General features: G+C 39.1%; 1 protein-coding gene across 1 annotated transcript; it reads right to left on the reverse strand.

Moving 5' to 3' along the window:
* Positions 1-554: 554 nt before the first annotated feature.
* On the reverse strand, positions 555-21,981 carry KCNMB3 (potassium calcium-activated channel subfamily M regulatory beta subunit 3). Its single transcript, XM_053572855.1, has 4 exons — positions 21,920-21,981; positions 12,971-13,162; positions 9,264-9,461; positions 555-4,866 (listed from the first exon to the last, which is right to left on the reverse strand). The coding sequence occupies exons 1-4, from the start codon at positions 21,979-21,981 to the stop codon at positions 4,740-4,742; spliced, it is 579 nt and encodes a 192-aa protein (XP_053428830.1). The 3' UTR covers positions 555-4,739.
* Positions 21,982-22,201: the final 220 nt, after the last annotated feature.

Here is a 22,201-nt window from a genome sequence, read left to right on the forward strand (position 1 = left end):
TAGAAGTATTAATGTTATTAAAAAGATTATTTTTTTTATTAAAGGCTATTTATATTATAGAAACTATCATTAATATATATTCTTTATTTACATGGTCTGTCCCATAGACATGCATTGTTTTGCACCCCAAATTTTTTATTATTTGTAGCAGCATGGTCACCTCTTTGTCTATAGATGAGGCTCAGGCACTATCCCATTTATACCAATAACCAGTGTATAAGTACTTAAAACAGTTTAAACTTCATCCTCTTTCCTGTGATTTCTTTGTTTTCATATGAATCCCCATCTTTCATCCTCATGTATAGATGAGAACGGCTCAGTCATATGAAATCAGTTACCAAAATTAACACAAGTTAGACTCTCTTCCTGGTCGTTTAAACCTCTCTACTGAGGTATGCTCATGGATGATACTTAATAATATGGGGGGATAGAAACCATGAATTTTTTACCTTTTTAAGCTATTTATCCATATCTCAAAAATAAAAATAGGACATCAAACTATTTTAAAATCATATCCCATGTCCACGTAGTCAGGGCTCAGTCTCCATCTTTACTGAATGCCATCCAGGCACAGCACACATTCTTCAACATTCTGAAAAGTCTTTACCCAGATAGAGGGCTAGTGCTACTCATCTCTCTAGATTCTGATATTTTACTTAGTATTTGAGATGAATAGTTAATGTCCTAGGAAATTAGCTTTAGCAAATGTCCAGGTGCCACACCAAAATAAGTGCAATAGTTTACTGACAGTTTTCTAGATTAGGCATATTATTGGAAAACAACTTTTTTATATAAAGAGTGAACACTGTATGCGCTAGTAAAACAGCATCACGTTAAAAATACTCATTTATGAAATCTATTATCTATAGTAGAAGTCTTGAATAGTGAACAAGGGACTCTAATACAAATACTCTTAATATCTGGCAATTTTAGAACCCTTAAAGGGAATAATTATCAAAGATTTAGGTACTTCATTAAAGCATGTATATAATATTGCCAACAAGAAAAATAAATTTGAAGATTAATGAATTTATTTCTGTAAACTGTCTTCAAATGGTTAAGCAGAATTTAAACTCTGTTTTAAGCAGGAAACCAGATAGTAGTTGTTGTTGTTGTTATTGTTTTGAGATCTAGAAGATTTCAGAACTTACTAAAACTTCACAATATTTTGTCATTTAGATACATACAGTTGATATATACTAACATCCCAGTCTTTTCTATATCAGGGAATAATAATAAGAAAACTCAAAGAAATGGTACAAATCTGAAACTTTGAGGTGGAAACTGAAGATTTAACAGAGAACTGTGTTTTACCTGAGTGCCATAAAGCCTTGAGCCTCCTTGCTCAACATTTTTGCATTTTTTTTTTTTTTACATCATTCCAGATAGTTGTCCCCGCTTCTCCCAGGACCTCTCCACCATTAAAACAGACTCCACATAGCATATTTTATCATTTACATTTATTTTCAAGAATTACTACAAGTAATTACTTCAAGTTCTATTTGAAAAAGTATAGACAAATCCTATAAAGAATATAGATTAAGTGATCTAAGAAAGAAATGAGGGACAGATAATGTTCAGAAAGTCAGATAGCCCAAAATTGAGTTAAACGCTATGAATAGGACCTATTTCAAATCAGCGCTAACATGGCCGCTTCTGCTCCTTTCAGCATATGGACTGGACAGTTCCTGTAACCAACGATCATTGTCAGTGAAGGCGGTGTGACTATTGGCTCAACACTTTCTTTGGGTCACTTGAGAAATATTTCCTTCAGTAATTATTTTGGAGAAAAGAAAAATGTCTAAAGGAAAATAAAACTTGATTTGAAACACATGGTAGCAAGAAATAACTGTGAAAATCATGTTTTAACCTTTTGCCATATATTCAGCTATAAAAAAAAAAAACATTTATTTTGAAGATTTTTAGATTGGTGTTAATTTGAAATCTGTTAATCTTATTGTGGAATTTTTTTTTAAAGATGTTTCTAATTGGATTTTTAAAAGAAGAATGGAATTTGGTTGCTATTTTATGATAGAACCTACATTTTTTGTGTTCCTTAGTGTCCTATGTAAAACTTAGTGTCAAGGTAACCAACTTTGAGGTTTTCCCTTCTATTCTGCTTTATATTAAAAGCCCATTAGGAAATGGGAACCTGGTGAATATACAATGAATTGTAAAATATTTTAATGTGTAACTTTTTCAACTGTGAAAACTATTGGTTTTTTGATGAAAACAGCTGCTGATAAAGTATTTTGTGTAAAGTGTAGTTCTTATTAATCAGGAAAAATGACTTGATTAGATTGTACATACCCTCTTGGATTTTATTTTAAATGGATTGGTGGTAACTTTCACATAGGTAAAACACAGTCCATCTGTATTCTTTTTTCCATCAAAAATTGAATGATTTGGCATTTTATAAAAAAATTGTGAGCAGCCTATTTTAAAGGCACCATGGAAACTTCACAGCACATAAACTTGAATTTGTTTCTTTTCTTAATTACTTTGTAAATCTGTTTAATTCATATTTTGGTCAATAGCCCATGCCTGTCAACTCTTTCCACCAGTATTTTAAAGCTAGTCTGTTAACTGTTTCTGAATATAATTAAGTTCCTCTCATTTCTATGTCTGCACAGACTCGCAGACCTGGGCTGGTCCCACACACTCAGTCCACCTTAAAAAATTATTTTGATGTCCAAGACATCACTAAAATATTTTGGTTTAAAGATAATGTGTGGTGTTAACAGACTGTGGTGCTTCTGCTATTTAAAGACAACTTTCATACTTCAGATGTTTTTGAGAAGAGGAGAATGTGAAGGGAGGGGCAGAACAGGGAGGAGGAGTTTGAATGAATTACATTCTTTATGTCCATCTCAGACAGGGCGTGTCCAAGAGAAGCCTGAAAGTTGTGAGAGTGTATTGTGTATACAAAAAAAAGTAACTCTTCCTTCATCCAGAATAGGATTGTGAAGGCTGAACTGTAAAACTTAGCACTGACAGCATCCTCAGATAATCATTCCTGGTGACATAATAATACAGCTGAGCTGGTTTTTTTTCTTTTTTCTTTTTTAAATACAAGCAGAAAACCATTTTTAATTATTACATTAAAAATTGTAAATATATCTTACGTGCCATGGCCTGGGAAGCCTGTTTTCTTTTCTTTTTTTAACAATGTTATTTTCACTCTCTGAAAAGATTATGGGGTTTAGCTCAAGATAACTCTGGCCCTGATAAAATTGGATTGATAACTCTGCCTAAAGAGGTTAATAGAGAAGAATACAGATGTCACAGTTCAATACTCCAGGCTCTGATACATGTATTGCAGAATTTCTTTCAGATCAATGTATTTTAGATTTATATAGTCAGAGTTAGCATGCCTTGTTTTTAATGGTACAGAAGACACTAAAAAAAAATGTTCTGGCTAAAATTTAATCACTGCTGTAGCCATTTGGAAAATGCTCTAGTGTGGGGAGGCTCATGGTACTAGATTCTTAAACTTGGTATTTGAAATTCATTTTGTTTTCTTTATTATTAGTGCATTTGGTTGTGTGTATACTTTGACACATTTCTATTTGTATACACACTGCTTGCTAGCCCTGGTCAAGAGGCATCTTTTAAAAGGTATAAACAAATATCAAGGTTCTAAAATTCAGAAGCGTTCAGAATTTATTAGGAGTCTCCCAAGTTGGGATGTTAGTCTTTGAATAAACATTGCCTTCATGTATGCACTTGACTAAGGTTTGCACTTCCTTTTTATTAGCGTTGTGCATTTCTTTTGCTTGATTTTAGGTAGGTTAATATTCTATTCCTGCTAATTAGCATAAAGCAACAGGTGTGAGCCATAAGGACATTTCTGGCTTGATTCTTACACAACTACATATACAAATTTTAGTGGAGAACAATAGTAAAAGATATTCCTCTGTACATATAGTGTAGTTAGGTAACTGATTTTCACTACCAACAGTATACTCCATTTCTCATGTAGGTAAGTACAGAAAAGGTTTTTAAATGTATTTTTCAAACCAATTTAAGTCTATGACTATCTGCAACCTTATATAATTTGTCAGTACAATAATTTTGTGGTTTTGTTAAGAACCGTGTATATTTTTAGGTATTATTTTTGTTAATTTTTCTAGATTAGCAAGAAGCATAAAATCTTTGTTTCATATTAAAATATGATAACTAAGCTTAATTCTAGTTTGAGTTTCCAAATGTGGTCAGTATCTATGATCTCATAAGAAAAAGTCCCTTACTAGATTGATGTTTCTAAGAGTGGTTGGAGGACTCAAGTCTTCATCTGATTTCTAGAAATGCTTTTGGCTACAGAACCCAAGTTTCAAATGAAGTTAATAGTTTCATGTGGTTCAATCCTCAGACTTAATTGGATTGAATAAAATCTAAGAAACATATCCTGTTGGGGCATAACAAAATTTTAGTATCTTGGGGAATGTGACACTACCAGAGAAGACTGCTTACTCGCACATCCAATGTTTACTTTGAACACTTCAACAAGGAGCTCGAACTACCCCTTTTTGGCCCTATAAATAGAAGCAATTCTATAATAGTAGCAATTCTATTTCTCTATATTTTGTCATTCAGTGAATTACATCCTGTGGTATACTGCATTAGTTAGAAGAAAAATGTTTTTAATGTTCTTTTAATGATGGCCCAAAAAGTATCTGACACAGCAAGATGCATGTGTTATTATGTTGAGCATATAGAGTAATACAGTATCAATAAATTTAAGACCTCTTCCCCATCTTTCTTTTCCTAGCAAGAAGTTTGGCCTGTGACTGCACTTCCTGTTTGTGCTCATCAGAAACTGTCAATGTCTGCTTTTCTTTAACTTTGCAGTCTGTAACATCACGCCGTTTATTAAAAAAAAAATGTACATATTACTTCGACTTGTGTCCAAACCATCCTTAGTGTACTATGTAAACAAAAAAAAGATAATTCTATTTTGCCATTTCTTTTGAAAAGCAAGCCAGTGTTATTGATAATCAAAATTTAACTGGATTTGAGTTCTTTTCAATAATGACTAAGAATACTTGATTGAAAATCTGTAACAATTATGCCTTAAAGGCAAGTTTTCCTGCCTTGGTAAAGTGATGAAATGAGAGAAATATGTTTAAATACTAACTTCCTTTAAGGATAAACCAATTATACACTTGTTTTTTAAGCAGAAAGGTGTGTATGTACGTGTACAGGCAGTGGGACTCGTCACTTAAAGACCAGAACCCAGAAGTGAAGGTAGGCTAGAAGCAAATTGGTTTCATCGGAAACACTGCAAAACTATGGCAGAAGGTAAGTGTGGATTTTTCCTTGGCCAATAATGCATATGGACGTTTTTAACTTAGTATTTCTGAGCAATTAAACAAAGCATTGCTTAAATTTGAATTGACTTTGTTCTCTTTCCTAGAATGAACCAAGTAGCCACTATCTGGAAAACTGGTAATTGAAGCACACACTTAAGGTTTCAAATGAGTAGCTTTGAATTTTTTTAGGTGAAAAATCTCAGTAATTGCGTATTATTAGGTGGAAGTCAAATTTACTATGAAATGACATAGTGATGGCCCTTTAAGAAAGCTTCAGTCTCAATTCGCAGAATGATTTAAAGCATTGTGTATGCATATGTACTTTATTACGGAGAAGGCTTTAGTAGACAAAACAATTTACCACAATCTTTTAAGCAGCAAGTTTTGGGCCTTAAATGTGTATCATGTTTACCTGAGAGAACAGAGGCAGGGGCAAGGGGAGTCAGCTCTGCAGTTCCTACCCCTAGCCTCTATACCAGTAGTCCAGTAAAAATTACCAGCACTGACTATTACAAATTAACACAAGACTTCTTTTTTTTAAAATCTATGTGCTAACATCTTTGAGCACCTCTACCAGATGCTACAATCTAAAACCTGGGTGTTTCACTTACTATACCTTGTTTATTCCTTAAAATAACCCTGAAAGTAGGGGTTATATCCATTTTGTAGATGAGAAAGAGAGGCACAGTTTAACTGATTTGCCAAAGGATACATATCCACCTTGTAATTACAGCCTAAAAGTCAAATCCTCTTCTGAGACATGTATTTTTCCACAATTCCACACAAGAAAGGAAAAAACTACCCAAGATTAGTTACTACTGGTCAAGTCAATATTACTCTATTTAATTATTCCATTATAATTTGTAACTTAAAATTAATTGTCAAAAGGCATTAAACTGACCTGGAATCAAAGCTTTTTTTTTTTTTTTTTTGTAGAGACAGAGTCTCACTTTATACCCCTCAGTAGAGTGCCGTGGCATTACACAGCTCACAGCAACCTCTAACTCCTGGGCTTAAGCGATTCTCTTGCCTCAGCCTCCCGAGTAGCTGGGACTACAGGCGCCTGCCACAATGCCCGGCTATTTTTTGGTTGCAGTTCAGCTGGTTTGAACTGGCGGTTTGAACCCGCCACCCTCGGTATATGGGGCTGGCGCCTTACCAACTGAGCCACAGGCGCCGCCCAGAATCAAAGCTTTTATTTGATTACATCTACATATAAAAGTAGCTTCAAATGTCTCTATTGTACATAATTTTCAGATTTTTTAGTGAATTTTTTTTTTTTTTTTTTGAGACAGAGCCTCAAGCTGTCACCCTGGGTAGAGTGCTGTAGCATCACAGCTCACAGCAACCTCCAATTCCTTGGCTCAAGCCATTCTCCTGCCTCCGCCTCCCAAGTAGCTGGGACTACAGGCGCCTGCCACAACACCTGGCTATTTTTTGGTTGCAGCCGTCATTGTTGTTTGGCGGGTCTGGGCTGGATTCGAACCCGCCAGCTCAAGTGTATGAGGCTGGCGCCTTAGCCGCTTGAGCCACAGGCACCAAGACTTTTTAGTAAAATTTTAAAGATAACTTCAAAGTACATTGAAAAATCAGAATAAACTATTTTTAACTCATAAATGCAGCTTAATCTGGAAAGCATTTGTTGGGAGAATCCTGTTACATTCTTAGTAACCATGGTTAATTCATTAAAGTATGGACAATTGCTGACTACCCATGTGGGACTTTTCTACAGAGTGGATTATCTGAGATGAACATTGAAATTCAGTACAGCTTTTCCTTCACATCTCTGGCCATTTCTCCCACTCCCACCAGAACGTGCGCTAAGAGAAAAATGAGCTTATGTAAGTATAATTAACTAGAAAAATGTTGTAAAAAGAAAAATTACATAATACATGGCAAGGTGACATACAAATAAAACTTAATGAATGTTCTGGGCAGCAGCTTTCCTCATGTATCAGCAAAGAAAGAACAAACCATAATAAATATAGTAGGTCCAGGTTTTCTTACATTTTATATCAGACTTAACTTCCTACAGTGAGCAAACTGTTCTTCACTAAGGATTTTTTTATGAGAGATGTTTTACTACGAACATATTGCATAGAATTAGGCTAATAATTCAGTGTTCAATAGGTTAGGTACCCTCATTGTTTATTTCCATATTGACAGATTCTAGCTAGCACTGAAATTAGATTTTAAAAAACCTCGATTTAATTTTGCCATGTGGAAACAAAAAGTGTTTTCTGGGCTCACGTGGAGAGTTGGAGTCTAAAAGATGGTAGATTTCTGTGTATTTATAGAATAAATAGTGAGGGTTTTAAGAATATTTTCCCACACGAAAATATGAGGTATGATACTTAACTTCAATGACCCTTTCCATGGTTAGTTTACAAACAGACATAATTAATTAGGTCATCGTCTGCAGAAACTGCAGCAGCCAGCGGCCAGGACTTTAATGTGGTCACCATCTGAAGATCTCCCTGCTCCTGCCTTTGCTCCTCCCCATGCTCCACAGTTGGAAGCGATGCTGTCCCATGTGGGGCGCTTTGCCACCTACCTCACCTCTGACTGCAGTGCTGTATTTGTCACACAGTAGAGACAGGTGCTGGGTTAATCTCACCATGCCCACAATCAAGGCTCCACTGAGCAGAGTGAGTGAAGGCCAGAACAAACAGTGAAAGATGACCATTCGGTCATACTTTTTTATAAGAATGACGTCTTCAGATTGGCTGTCTGGACTGTAGAAGCATGAAAAGGGGGTTCCATTTTTGCGATTAAAGAATTCCTTTATGTCCAGAGCGCTGTTGAGCAAATCATTCCCATCTCTGCGGCACTTAGGTGTGTAAAAGCACTAGGAATATGGAGGAGGAAGAAAGGGCACTGTCACCAAGGCCAAGCACTTAACAGTTCGATTCTGAATTAGCTTAAGGCTGAAGTTCTTACTGTGGGGCGTTTTCACCCTTAGAAGGGGGTAAAATATTACATAGCAGGAGGGCCAGAGTGAAATGGCTATTTTCCAGGCACCGAGCAAAGATAGGGGAAGGGATTCTCAGATGGACTGTGACCCCTCCCCATGGCCAGGTAACCCAAGGAATCCATCTGTCCTTTCCCCCAAATCATCCTCAGCCCTACTACAAGCTTCCACCGCCTCTCAGTGCCTCTATTGTCCTCGTCTTGATCTCTGTAGCAGACTCTTTCCCTCCAGGTCAGCACATTGAGACACTGAAGCTTCATTGCTTCAGGCCCACACAGAGGGGCTCCACCTGGGCTTCGGTTCCTGCGGGGCAGGGCCAGGGCAGAAGAAGGGATCTCCACCAGCTGGTGACTTAAAAAAAACCCTGAGTTTATTACTAAACCCATTAGTCACTAGAGGTACAGTGCTAAGGGCCTACAAAATGTTTGAAATCTTAAAAATTACTGCATCCAAAATAGAAAACAAAAGTCATCAAATTGAAATTAATGCTCAATTAAAGACAACAAAATGCAACTTGTCAACTAACATAACTTTTCAAGTTAGGTGTAAACATAATCTTCAAATCATAGGACCCAGTTGTGTACTTATCAAAATAAAAATTATCATAGACCCTTAAATTTCTTTGATAAAAAATTGCTTGCTTTAGAGTAGACTGTGAGTACATTTTAACATTTGTGATATGATGGGGAGTGGGAGCTCCAAGTCAGACTGCCCCCAAATGATGGCTCATTGGCTCAGCCTGTGAGTTCCAGACACCAATTCGTAAAACTAGAATAACTCCTCTTCTTTTTGTATGTCCCATGTCCCTCTAAAAATGCTTTTAGCTTCATGTATCCTGATTTGATCACTATAAAAATATTCACTAGAAGCAAATAGATTTATCTCTAGAGACGGCCCTGGGTTTCGTATCCTACTGGACACAGCCTGGCATGGAAGAGTTGTTGCAGTAAGAACGCTAATTACATGAACTTTCCATTACCTTGGGATTTACCTGGATAGCCTCTTCATTATAATGTAGCAGGACTTTCTGACCAGAATGGGCGAGGATCACAAACACCTGCAGACACAGGAACTTCCCCTGCCCTCGGCAGTCGGTGCCGCAGGGGAAAGTGCAGTCCAGCCAGTCCTCGGTGATGTGTGTGTGGACAGTAGTGCAGTTGGATTCTTCTCTCTGAGTGCTTCAATGTGAAAGAAATAAATGTTCTCCACCTACCAGAAAATGTAGTTCTACGTTTCTGTTAGGGAGGCCAGAGGCATTTGTCTATTCCAGTGCAATGTAGGGCCGTTGCAGAAGGCACATAATGATCAGGGAGCAAGGGGGACACAGCAGCACCCCGCCAAGCTTCATCTCACTGTAATCCTTCTGGCACAGTTTTCACCATGCCAACCCTCACATCAGTGGTTTTCAAACTTCAAACTGATTGAATTGTTAGAATGAAGAATTTGTTTAAACGTGGATTTTAGGGTTCCACTCCTAGATATTCCATTTCAGTCCATCTGAATTGAGGCCCCCAAATCTGTCTATTTAATAATATTTAAGATGCAGGTATTTGGAGAACCATATTCTAAGCAATGTTACTCTAAATACTGTAACCACCAAGATTCAGTGTCATTCAGAAGCAGCATCTCTCATGCCTGCTTCATTATTTTGTCCTGATAAAACTGTGTGGTTGGAACGACTCCCCCTCTAGGGCCCTTAGTCTGCATGGCCTACAGAAGATGGAATGAGGAGGTGCAATGCCACTTCCCCTTCCCATCCTCCTTCCAGGAGGCCAGGGCAAAACCATGCCAGGAATCTCTCATTAGAATACTTGCCATGTTTTTGCTATCAGCAAGTTACTTGAGGTCAGGAACTACATTCTTACTCACCTTTTTATGTTCCCCAAGGCATGAAGCAGAAGGCCTCTCACAGAGCACCTGCTCAGTAAGTGTTTTGCTGAACTTAAACTTTACTTGGAAAACATTCCTTGAGAATTTGCATGTGTACTACACACACAGACTGTCCTAGGTGCTATGAGAAGTGGTAACAAAATTCCTGCCATGAAGCCCTTGTGATGGTTGAGGAGAAAAGATTAAAATGTATATATATATATGAAATAATTAGAGAAAAAGTCCAAGATACAGTAAATGAGGATGAGAAGAAATGCTTTGAATGCACATGTGTGCAACCAGCACCTCATTTACACACTCACATCTAGGTGGGTCCCAATGTTTACTTACTGATGCCTTAAACACAGAAAGTTAGATTAGCAAGCTCCAAAGTCAGAAAGTTTCAAAAGCACTTAGACACGTTAGTACTGTGCTTTACTGCCTTTGACTATAAATGGTCCTGAAATACATCATGCCATTTAATGTAATCTGAAGGACCATGGTATAAAAATTATGGGATGTGGCCCAAGAAAAAATATTAGGTAAATGAAAATATAAATATGAAAAAGTATTCATATCCCCATAATATTCTGAAGTGAAAAATAAATAAGATTCTTGGCTCAGCGTCTATAGCTCAGTGGACTAGGGTGCCGGCCACATACACCAGGGCTGGCAGGTTCAAACCCGGCCCAGGGCCTGCCAAACAACAATGACAACAACAACAACAACAACAAAAATAGCCAGGTGTTGTGGTGGGCACCTGTAGTCCCAGCTACTTGGGGGGCTGAAGCAAGAAAATCACTTAAGCCCAAGAGTTTCAGGTTGCTGTGAGCTGTGACATCATGCATTCTACTGAGGGTGACATAGTGAGACTCTGTCTCAAAAAAATAAAAAATAAAAAAATAAGATTCTTTCATAGGGTTGGCACCAGCCTGCCTTTTCACTGAATTGATATATATGCTTATTTAAGCTAGACATCTCAAAAAATACTATCTTAGTTAGAACTTCAGCTCTTGAAACCTTAACCAAGTACTAAACTGGGCAGGATTTGAATTTTCCTTGTAGATCTCAGAAAGCTCCAATACAGAGAGTAGAACACTCTGTCCTGTGCACAAGGTCCAGGGCAGAGCTTACAGGTGGAACCAGGGATATATTTAGGGCTGAAAATAAAATAAGCATTTTCTTCAATGCTGGTGTGTGTCTGTGTACAGCTGTGACAAAATCATTTGACTGAAAGATGAGACAATGAGGGAGGGGGGACAAGCTACCCAGGGCTTCTGAACAACCAGCTTTTATGGACCAAACTACTCTCTGAGGTGGCACAAGACTGTAAGGCTAGAGAGATGTGAGAATTTGCTGCTCTTAAGATACAGGTATTTAGAGAGCCACTCTTAAGCATTCACTAATTACTTTCACTGAACAAGTTTCAGAAACGCTTAAAAAAGTAAAATTTAAAGAAGACCAATGGTTTGGCATCAGCTTGAAGAAAGTATCTTCAAAACATCTCCCAAATCTAGGCTGGGCACAGTGGCTCATCCCTGTAATCCCAGTACTTTGGGAGGCCAAGATGGGAGGATCACTGGAGGCCAGGAGTTTGACACCAGCCTGAGCTACAGAGTGAGACCCCCATCTTTACAAAAACTAGAAAAATTAGCTGGGCATGGTGGTGTGCACCTGTAGTCCAAGCTACTCAGGATGCTGAGGCAGGAGAATTGCTCAAACCCAGGAGTTTTAGGTTACAGTGAATTATGATAATATCACTGCATTCCAGCCAGAGACCTTGATCAAACAAAATAAATCTTTCAAATATATCACATTTTAAAAAATAATATGACCAACCTGCACACACATGTGCACATACATACCTACATTTACTCAACTTACGTGATACACTCACATAAGGCAGCTATATTTTTTTTAAATAGATAAGAAAAATGGATTAACAGGAAAAGGAGGAGACAAAGCTGGAATGAAGTCAGGAGTAGATATGAACATGTAACCCACTGACCAAAACATCCCTTATGGTCATAAGAACTGAGATACAAATGTGGCTCAGAACTTCCTCGCAGCCAACACAAGAAGCACAACCAGATACGGATTCCTGTTATTTTACTGAACAAAAGTAAACTGCTCAGGAGTAGCAAAGACTCTTCTAGGATCTTTCATTAAGAAAATCGTGTGGAAGAGAAAATATACTACTCATTAAGTGGAAGTGGGTCATCAAGGGTCACCATCCTCGCTATGCTCACACTGAAGAGGATGAGGAGGAGGAAGAAGGGGGGTGGGTTCTGCTGTCTCAAGGGTGACAGAAGCAGAAGAAAATCCAAGGGTATGTGGACCATGCAGTTCAAACCCATGGTGTTCAAGGGTCAATTGTATTATTACATGTGTTTAATAAGGAAATGAAAATAAAAGAAGGGAATTAATATTGACCATGTGCCAGGTAGACACTGTCAAACTCAAAAACCTCAGACTCAAAAAACTTCCACTGCACTGAAGTACAACTCTTCCCTGGAATACGTATATGTTGAAGGGAGAATTTATGACCTAATGAATGTGGACCATGTTATATGTGGATTATGAGACTGGGGTGGGGGAGAGAAGGACAAAGGAATATCTTCAACTTGCTAACCACCTTTTCATTCACACCTGGCTCCCCCAGCACAGAGAGGCTGAGGTGCTGTGCCTTTCTGTCCTAGGCCACATCAGGAAGGCAGAAACCAAAAGGGTTTCTGTCCTAGGCCACATCAGGAAGGCAGAAACCAAAGCCAGCTTCCCCACTTTACCACTGTCTCCAGGTCTCCTTTCTGTTTCTTACCTGAGCATGAAAGGCTTTAGGATGGTTGTTCCAAGCAGGAAGAACATTAGGACGGAGAAGCCCATCATTGCAAACCCAAGCAGCAGGGCTCGGTCCTCACCAGCGCTGGACGGCAGCTTCCGGTGCACATCTGCCAGGTCTCCATCACGGGAGTCTGTGTCTCTCTTCCTCCCTGAGGTAGGAAGGGCTGTCCTGTGGGGGAAGTGAAGAGGAGATATTGGGATAAGCTCACAAAGTTTGCCCACCAGGGGTGGGGGCAGGTGGAGGGATAATCCTGTTTGCCTCCCACCTGAAGACCATGAGCAGGTTCAGTGCAACCCAGTGAGCTCAGGGTCTAGGCAACAGTCCATCTAAACAACTTAAAATGACGAACTGTATGTTATCAAATATTTTTAAAGATATTGTAACAAACAAGACAAACAAGTGTTGCCTGGTAGAGAAGTCTCTAGAAATCAGTTTAATCAATGACTACAAAAGAATTACCTATAAGCAGCTTTCTTTTGTTTAATGTAAATAAGTGTTCCGAACTTATTTATCTTTCAGGGATGCTGCGTGTGCCTCCTGAAAATAAGCTTTAAATTCTCTTATAAATTCCATATGGAAAGAATGACTCTAAAAGTTCACATTTGGAATGAACAGTGTCCTGAAATCGCAGGGTTTGACTTGTTCTTTCATGTCCACTTGCCGGAAAGGGAGCACACCTACCAGCGGGCCCTCTGGCCCATGGCCCCATCCACTCAGAATCATGAATGAGGTTTTCCCTGCTTCCTCTTTCCCCTCATTCCTCTTCTCCTTCTCTCTGTCCACGCACATTTCTCCACAAGCGTCCCTGCATTTCTTCTTTCTTTCTCTCTCTCTCCTCTGCCTGAAATCCTGCTCCCTCAAAGGATGTGGTAAGCTCGTTCTTAATGGGATACCCAGCAAATGGTAAAGTCCAACACAGAGGTTGCAAACTGGCGGCCTCTGACCAGAATCCATCCCACAGATGTATTTTGAGCCTTTCTGTGCTTTTTTTTTTTAATCGTGAGATAAGTTGCTAACACTTTAAAAATCATGCCATTTCTCATAAAAATGCTGATTTCTGACTTGTCAAAAAAAAAATCACAAGATCCACACGCTACATAGAAACAGCTGGTGGAACAGTGGCTGCCCCTGTGGACAGGGGTGTGTTCTCCAGTTGGCCAGAGTCCCACCACTTCCTGGGGTCACTGTCACTGATTTGCTGCTCCCTGCTCAATAGCCATTTGAGTTCCAGAAGTATTTCCATTTCAAGAAGATTAATGAAATCTTAAGCCAAATCAATGCAGTATGGTAGAAACGGGCTCCATTGGCTGCCTAAAAACTCACTAAATTTTGAAGCCAAGTCAAAACTCTATCAAGGGAATTGCTAGTTGTTTTTGTCCCCATAGCATATTTCAAATCTTACGCCACACCCTTCCCTCTCCTCTCTCTAGCTCCCGTTCTCTCCAGCAACATCTCTAGACTCTGAAGAGAGGGAGAGGAATGTCAGGCAGTCCACAAAGTCTGGGGAGGCTGTACTGGGAAGCGCTGAGCCCGGAAGACAGCAGCACTCACATTAATCCCACTTCAGGAGCTGTGGAAGTGGGTATTCTTAGTCCCCCTGGATAGTTTACTCATCCTCTGTTAGCCTGCCCTGAGAGAAGGAGCACAAAAACTAATTTAATAAAATTTAACCAGTACATTTTATAATTTATCAAAAAATATGGTAGATTAAGGGCAGAGTTGTAGCTCTAAGTAAGGTTTGAGCATATTCTGTAGTTTCCAGTACTCAATGCTCACATTTTCCCTTGTGGTTTGAAACTGGCTCAGTATCATAAGATATTCTGGAGGCTTACTAGAAGATATCTTTGGGATCCATGAGTGAAAAGGGTTATAATGGGTTATATGGTGTTTCTAACACATTCGTTTCACATACCCAATTATTATGGAATGTTATAGGAAAACTGGCGCCACCTGATTCTGATCTAATTTAAGAGCAAGACAGGCCTGGTGGTATCCTAGATTAGACTTTCTAATATTTCTGTCCACCCTCTACTTTTGAAAAGTTAACAGTCTCACAGATCCCTTGTAAAGAGGTTAATTCATAGTTGTGGGAAGGGATAATATAAAATAATAATTTAAAATTAACAGGTATTTTTTCATCATTGCAAAAGTAATAGGCTTCTGTTTCAGCAGTATAGTAGACTAGACACCCTGTCTAAAGAGACAAAGTTTAGGAAAAAAAGAATCGCAAACATTCAAAAGACAAAAACTACATGCAAGTGGGAACCCAGAGCGGAAAGTGGACAGAAACACAGCTTTCCTTTGAGGGCCTTTGCAGAACTTGGTGAACCTGAGCCTTAGTTTCACAATTTATGCCTAGGGTTGCAGGAACAGGAGATATTCCTAGAGTCTATCCAAGGTGTGGAGTTTAAAACACCATTCATCTAGGGCTGGGAGCCCGAAGGACCCAAGTCAGGTTGAACTAGAAATAATCCTTCCCCTCTCCACACACAAACAACTCCATAGGTGATTGCAAGAAAATGACTTTCTCAAAACTTGACACTGACTAGGGTAGGAAAATTACAATCTCCCCTGAAATTTTTTTATTTTCAAAAGAGGTTGCTGCCTGAATTCATACTACCTGGATAATCCAAAACTTTCTTGCTAAGAATTTTAGTCTAATGTTGTTTAAGTAGGTAGTGCCCCCTGCCATCTGGCAGAAGCAAATACGTATCCCCTCTGTAGGAGGCCACCTCCAACTTAGACCTTGAAAGAATCCTGTCAGTTTCTAAGGATAGCATGTGCTCTCATTCATAAAACACACAAAAAAATCAAGGGCTTTGCAAAAAAATAGACAACAAAACCAGAACTACAAAAATTTCAGACATTTGAACAGAATATAAAATATGTACGATGTATATGTTGAAAGAAATAAAGGAAATGAAAGACTGAAAATATCAGGAAAAGCAAAAGACTCTAAGATATGACTAGTTGATATTAAAAAGCAAATAGAATTTTTAGAAATAAAAAATTATTGAAAGTAAAAACTTAATAAACTTAACAATTAAATATATCTGAAAAGATAATTAGTAAACAGAGAGCTGGATCCACAAAATAGCCTGAGTATAAAACAGAGAGTTTTAAAATTAAAAATATTGAACAAGGTAAAGGGACATGGAAGGTAGAGTAAAAGGTCTAACATATTATCAATCCAGAATTCTGGAAGAGAACAAACTTAAGTAGGAAACAACATTTTAATATGATAATAAAATTCCAGAACTGATGAAGGACCTAGTCCATACATTCCAGAAGCCCCACGGGAAAAAATAAAAAGAAATCCACACTTAGGCACATCACAGATATATTGCACAGCTACAAAGACTAGAGGAAATCTTAACAGCACCCAAAGAAAAAGACACGTGAACTTCAAAAGAATGACAGTTAGGCTTACTTCTCTATACCAAAAATAGAAGCCAGAAAACAAGAATATATAGTGTCAATGTGCTGAGTGAAAGTAATTGTAAAATTCTATACCTAGCAAAAAACTCTCAAGCGTAAGTGTAAAATAAAGACATTTCAGACACACACAAAACTGAATTTCTCTCAATAGATGCTGTCTTGCCGGGTTAAAAATAAAAATAAACACACAACATGAGAATATAATTTAGAGGTGACAGTACTAATGTGTTCTAAATGCCTGGTATTTTTCTATGGGGAAAAATAAAGGCATCAATTTCATTTGAACTTTTCAGTTCAAGTCAGTAAGCTAAATTTCTAGAATTTTCCCTAAAAGAGCAAAAATAGGTTGATGTAACTTCCAAATTAGCAAAGGGAGAAAGAATGGAAGGGGGTGGGAAACAATCCAAAAGAAAGAAAGAAAGGAAAAAATTCATGAAAAAGACAGGACAAATAGAAAGCACAAAATAACATGTTAGAATAATGTTATTCTACCAGTAAATCAGTAATTACAATAAATCTAAATGGATTAAATGATCCAGTTAATAGATAAAGATTGTCAGACTAAAAATAAAAATATACAGTTGGTCCCTGACTTACAATTTTTTTTACTTTACAGTGGTGTAGAAGTGATGCACATTCAGTAGAGATAGTAATTATGAATTGTGAATTTTTATTATTTCCTGGATTAGCAAAATGCAGTTCCATACTCTTTTGAGATGCTGGGAAAAGGCAGTGAATGAGAGAGCCACAGCCCAGTCAGCCACGTGATCACAAGGGTGAGCAACCATTACTTGTAAGTTTGCAACTTATAATATTTTCAACTTGAGATAGGTTTATCAGGATATAACTCCATCGTATGCCAGGTGCAGTGGCTCATGCCTATAATCCTAGCACTCTGGGTGGTCTAAGAAGGTGGATTGCTTGAGCTCAAGAGTTCTAGACCAATCTGAGCAAGAGTGAGACCCTGCCTCCAAAAACAGCCGGGCGTTGTGGTGGGCGCCTGTAGTCCCAGCTACTTGGGAGGCTGAGGCAAGAGAATCACTTGAGCCTAAGAATTTGAGGTTGCTGTAAGCTGTGATGCCACAACATTCTATGGAGAGCAACAAAGTGAGACTTTGTCTCAAAAAAAAAAAAAAAAAAAAAAAAGAGGTATAACCCCATCCTAAATTGAGGAACATCTGTATTTATGTTTTTACAAAAGATATATGTAAAATACAATACAGAAAAGTTTAAATTTATAGACAAAATACAACAAAAAACAGATATGAATGTTAAGAAACTTTATCAGAAGAAAGTAATAACACTGATAAAGGTTCAATTATCTGAAAAATATAACAGTGTTCATTTGTTTGTACTGATAGTATTACCACTTTGACCAAAAACTATAAGAAAAAACAGATAAAATCCACTATTAAATTATGAGATATTTTAATGTACTCCTTTATTATTAGATAACTCAACCCAGACAAATCAATAAGGTAATATATTTGAGCAAGTTTAATCTAAATGATAAATGTAGAACACTGATCTCTTCAGAATATATACTTTTTTCAAGCATGTATGGAACATTTATGAGACTTGATTGCAAACACAACTTTAAGAATTCTTCAACAGCACTGTAATGACACAAAAATAGAGACATAGACATTTGGAATCGAGTAGAAAACCAGGAAATGAAACATCTTACAACCACCTAATCTTCGATAAACCAAAGAAGAACATACACTGGGGGAAAGACTCCCTATTCAATAAATGGTGCTGGGAGAACTGGATATCCACATGTAAAAGACTGAACCTGGACACACACCTTTCTCCACTCACAAAAATTGATTCAAGATGGATAAAGGACTTAAATTTAAGGCATGAAACAATAAAAAGCCTCAAAGAAAGTATAGGAAAAATACTGGAAGATATTGGCCTGGGGAAAGACTTTATAAAGAAAACTTCTATGGCAATTACAACAACAAAAACAATAAATAAATGGGACTTAATTAAACTGAAAAGCTTCTCTACAGCTAAGGAGACAACAACCAAAGCAAATAGACCACATACACAATGGGAAAGGGTATTTGCATATTTTGAATCAGACAAAAGCTTGATAACTAGGATCTATAGAGAACTCAAATTAATCCACATGAAAAAAGCCAACAATCCCATATATCAATGGGCAAGAGACATGAATAGAACCTTCTCTAAAGAAGACAAATGGCTAACAAACATATGAAAAAATGTTCATCATCCCCAATTATTAGATAAATGCGAATCAAAACCACTCTGAGATACCATCTAACCCCAGCAAGAATGGGCCACATCACAAAATCTCAAAACTGCAGATGCTGGCAGGGATGTGGAGAGAAGGGAACACTTTTACACTGCTGGTGGGACTGCAAACTTACAACCTTTTTGGAAGGAAGTATGGAGAACCCTCTAAGAACTCAAGCTAGACCTCCCATTTGATCCTGCAGTCCCATTACTGGGCATCTACCCAGAAGGAAAAAAAAATCCTTTTATCATAGGACACTTGCACTAGACTGTTTATTGCAGCTCAATTTACAATCGCCAAAATGTAGAAACAGCCTAAATGCCCACCAACCCAGGAATGGATTAACAAGCTGTGGTATATGTATACCATGGAATACTATTCAGCCATTAAAAAAAATGGAGACTTTACATCCTTTGTATTAACCTGGATGAAAGTGGAACACATTATTCTTAGTAAAGCATCACAAGAATTGAGAATCATGAATCCTATGAATCCTCAATTTTGATATGAGGACAATTAATGACAGTTAAGGACACAATGGGGGTTGGTGAAGGGGAGAGCAGAGAGAGAAAGAAGGAGGGAGGGGTGGGGGAAAGGAAGAGCAGAGAGAGGGAAGGAGGGAGGGGGTGGGGTCTTGGTGTGTGTCACACCTTTTGGGGGTAAGACACGATTGTAAGAGGGACTTAACCTAACAAATGCAATCAGAGAAACCTGGTTTCCTATACCCTCAATGAATCCCCAACAACCAAAAAAAAAAAAAAGAATTCTTTAACAAATGTCAAAGGATTCATAAAAATAATATATGTTCATCGTATGAAACTTGGAAAATATAAAAAAGTCTAAGAGACAAAAAGTCACTCACAAATCTAATGCTTAAAAGGAATTACTTTTCACTTGCTGGGTGGTTATTCCACTTCTTGTCTTTTTTTTTGCGTCAGCCTTGCTCACTCAAACTCCTCCTGCCTCAGCCTCTCTAGTACCTAGGACTACAGGCACCTGTCACGATGCTGCGCTAATTTTTCTATTTTTAGTAGAGATGGGGTCTCGAGTTACTCAGGCTGGTCTTGACTTCCAGAGCTCAAGGAATCCTCCCACCTCAACCTCCCAGAGCACTAGGATTACAGTGAGCCACCATGCCCGGCACCCTTCTTTATGCCTTTTAAATGGAATCAGATCATACCACTAGATACAATTTGGGTTTTTTTTTCTAGTCTTATCTTTTTTCTTAACATAATAAGCACATTCCTGTGTCATTAACAGTTCTCTATAACCCTTCTATTAGCTACATACTATTCCATCAATTGGATATGGCATATTTCCTTAACCATTTCCTGCTGAGTATTACTGAGATGTTTCCAATTTTCTCAGACTATAAACAACCCTGTAATTCACTCTGTGGTGTTTATAAGCACACTTAGACACCAAGGACCTCAAAACACTGAAGAACCATCTTGTGTGCTCTCTAGTCAGTGACACGGATACAAAGCATTTTATTCTTTTTTTTTTGCCAGTAATACATCTCCACTTATAATCAGTGTATTGCCTCAAGGTGTTTTGTTCATAGTCAAGGCAGTATCAACCCCACTTCTGCTGTTTTCACTGCAGATAGGGCTGACTTTCCCAGCAGACAAGAACATACATTGCTACAGGTGCTTTCTGGCTTAGCCAGAGGCAAACTCAGTCACTGAGTCTGAACAGTCATCTGGGTGTGATCCCCACAGAAGCCGGCAGCTTCTCCCTTCAACACTGAAACTTGAACAAGAAGTATTCCTTAGAAAGGCACTGTGGCTCACCAAAGCTTCATAATTCATCTAACACTGAGTCCACACGTGCATGTAACTTCTAAGCACTGGGTTTGTTAAATTAACATTTCCCTGTAATTTGTTTTTTGGTGCAGAGGAGACTTTAGCAATGATTTTTATCCTTCTATTTTTTAATTACAGAATTATCTAACAACATCTTTGGAAACAGAAAATAAGACTGAGTAAAGTCAACATGGTCCATCAAGTTTGGCAAGAGGAAAGAGGGATAATCCAATTGTGCATTTCAGAAATGAAAACGGGATACTGCATTGCTCTGAGAACAATGTGGCTGCCTTTATATCCAGTTAATTATATTACGAGCAGGGCTTTAAAACTTGTTTGTGTGCATGTTTGTCATTTGATCTTTTGCCACAAGATGATTCACTTTAATTGTTCAGAAAAGAATTAGTTCATGTCTAGGAGAGATGAGCCTCTGTTTCCTCTGCAGTCTATTTGTTCTTTTCCCTCTAAATCCCTGCACCGTCGAAACCCCCATATCTCTCCCTTCTCCTGCATTCTCATTCTCTCTCTCATATCCAAGAATACAGATAAATGATAGTGGAAGTAGGTAACCTGAAACCATTACCATCTTTCACGTTTCCACATTCTCAGCTCCCAACTGTACCTGAGCCCCTAACTAAATGCAAGTTTCTGGAGAGTGGTTTGAATTTGGCTGTGAAATGTGTTCCTCCCAAGAAGAAGCTGGCGAGACTTTAATATCTCAAGCCTCAGAGACCCTTAGGCATTGTTCTTCTCCCATTCTGGTATCCAGTTCTGACTGCCTCTGACACCCCCGCCCCTGAGAGCCTTCACTGACGACCATCAGCTCCTCTGCTTTGCGTCTCCCTGGGGAGAAAAGCCGTCCTGAAGATTATCTCGCTTCCCCCTTTAAGGAGTGGCGGTGGGTGGGTAATGACCCCAGCTCCGGAGCACACAGACTATCCTGGCAGGGTAGAGAGACACAAGGACAGCACACACTGTGCTGAGGGCTCTCCCACCCATGTCCATCTCACATATATGGGAGCGGGACACGAAAGGTCAAGTGACTCACCCACAGCCATCCAGCCAGGTGAGTGGCGGGGCTGGGATTCGAAACCAGGGATGCCGCTCCAAGGCTTCACTAATACAGAACACGGGTGCAATTTCCTCTTTCCTTCAATTAACCGAGAGCCAGCATTGAGCACCAACGACGTGCTGAGCCAGAGAGGAGGTTAAAAAGTCCCTGCTGTCCCAGAGCTTGCAACCTGCAGGAGGGAGCCACCAGGAATGGGCGCATCCCTCGATGGCAGCGCTGCTGGGGAAGCTCTCAGGGCATCTGACGTGTGGGCATCTTGGCGGACAAAGACCACACTCAACCCGCACACTCAAGATGGGCCCCTTGTAACCACTGTCCTGGGCGGACAGATGCTCGGGGTCACTTACCTCCCCTGGCGCCTGCGGCTGCCCTGGAGCGTAATTTGAACCGGGATGCTAAAGGGCTGCATGAGACCGGGGGCTGAGCCAAGCACAGCCCTGTCACCGGAGCAGGGCGAGGCTGACGCATCCAGGAAGAGGGTCCCACAGGAACCCCAGTCCCCGGCGCGGCCGCCCGCAGGAGCAGGCGCCTGGATAAGCGGGGACTCCGGGCTGGCGGCCGGCGAGGCGGGGCAGCCAGGCCTGGACACTCGGGAAGGACCCGGGCCTCTCCCCGGTGGCTGCCAGGTG

The sequence above is a fragment of the Nycticebus coucang genome, chromosome 20, assembly GCF_027406575.1.
Source record: "Nycticebus coucang isolate mNycCou1 chromosome 20, mNycCou1.pri, whole genome shotgun sequence".
In the NCBI taxonomy this organism is placed as follows: Eukaryota; Metazoa; Chordata; class Mammalia; order Primates; family Lorisidae; genus Nycticebus; species Nycticebus coucang.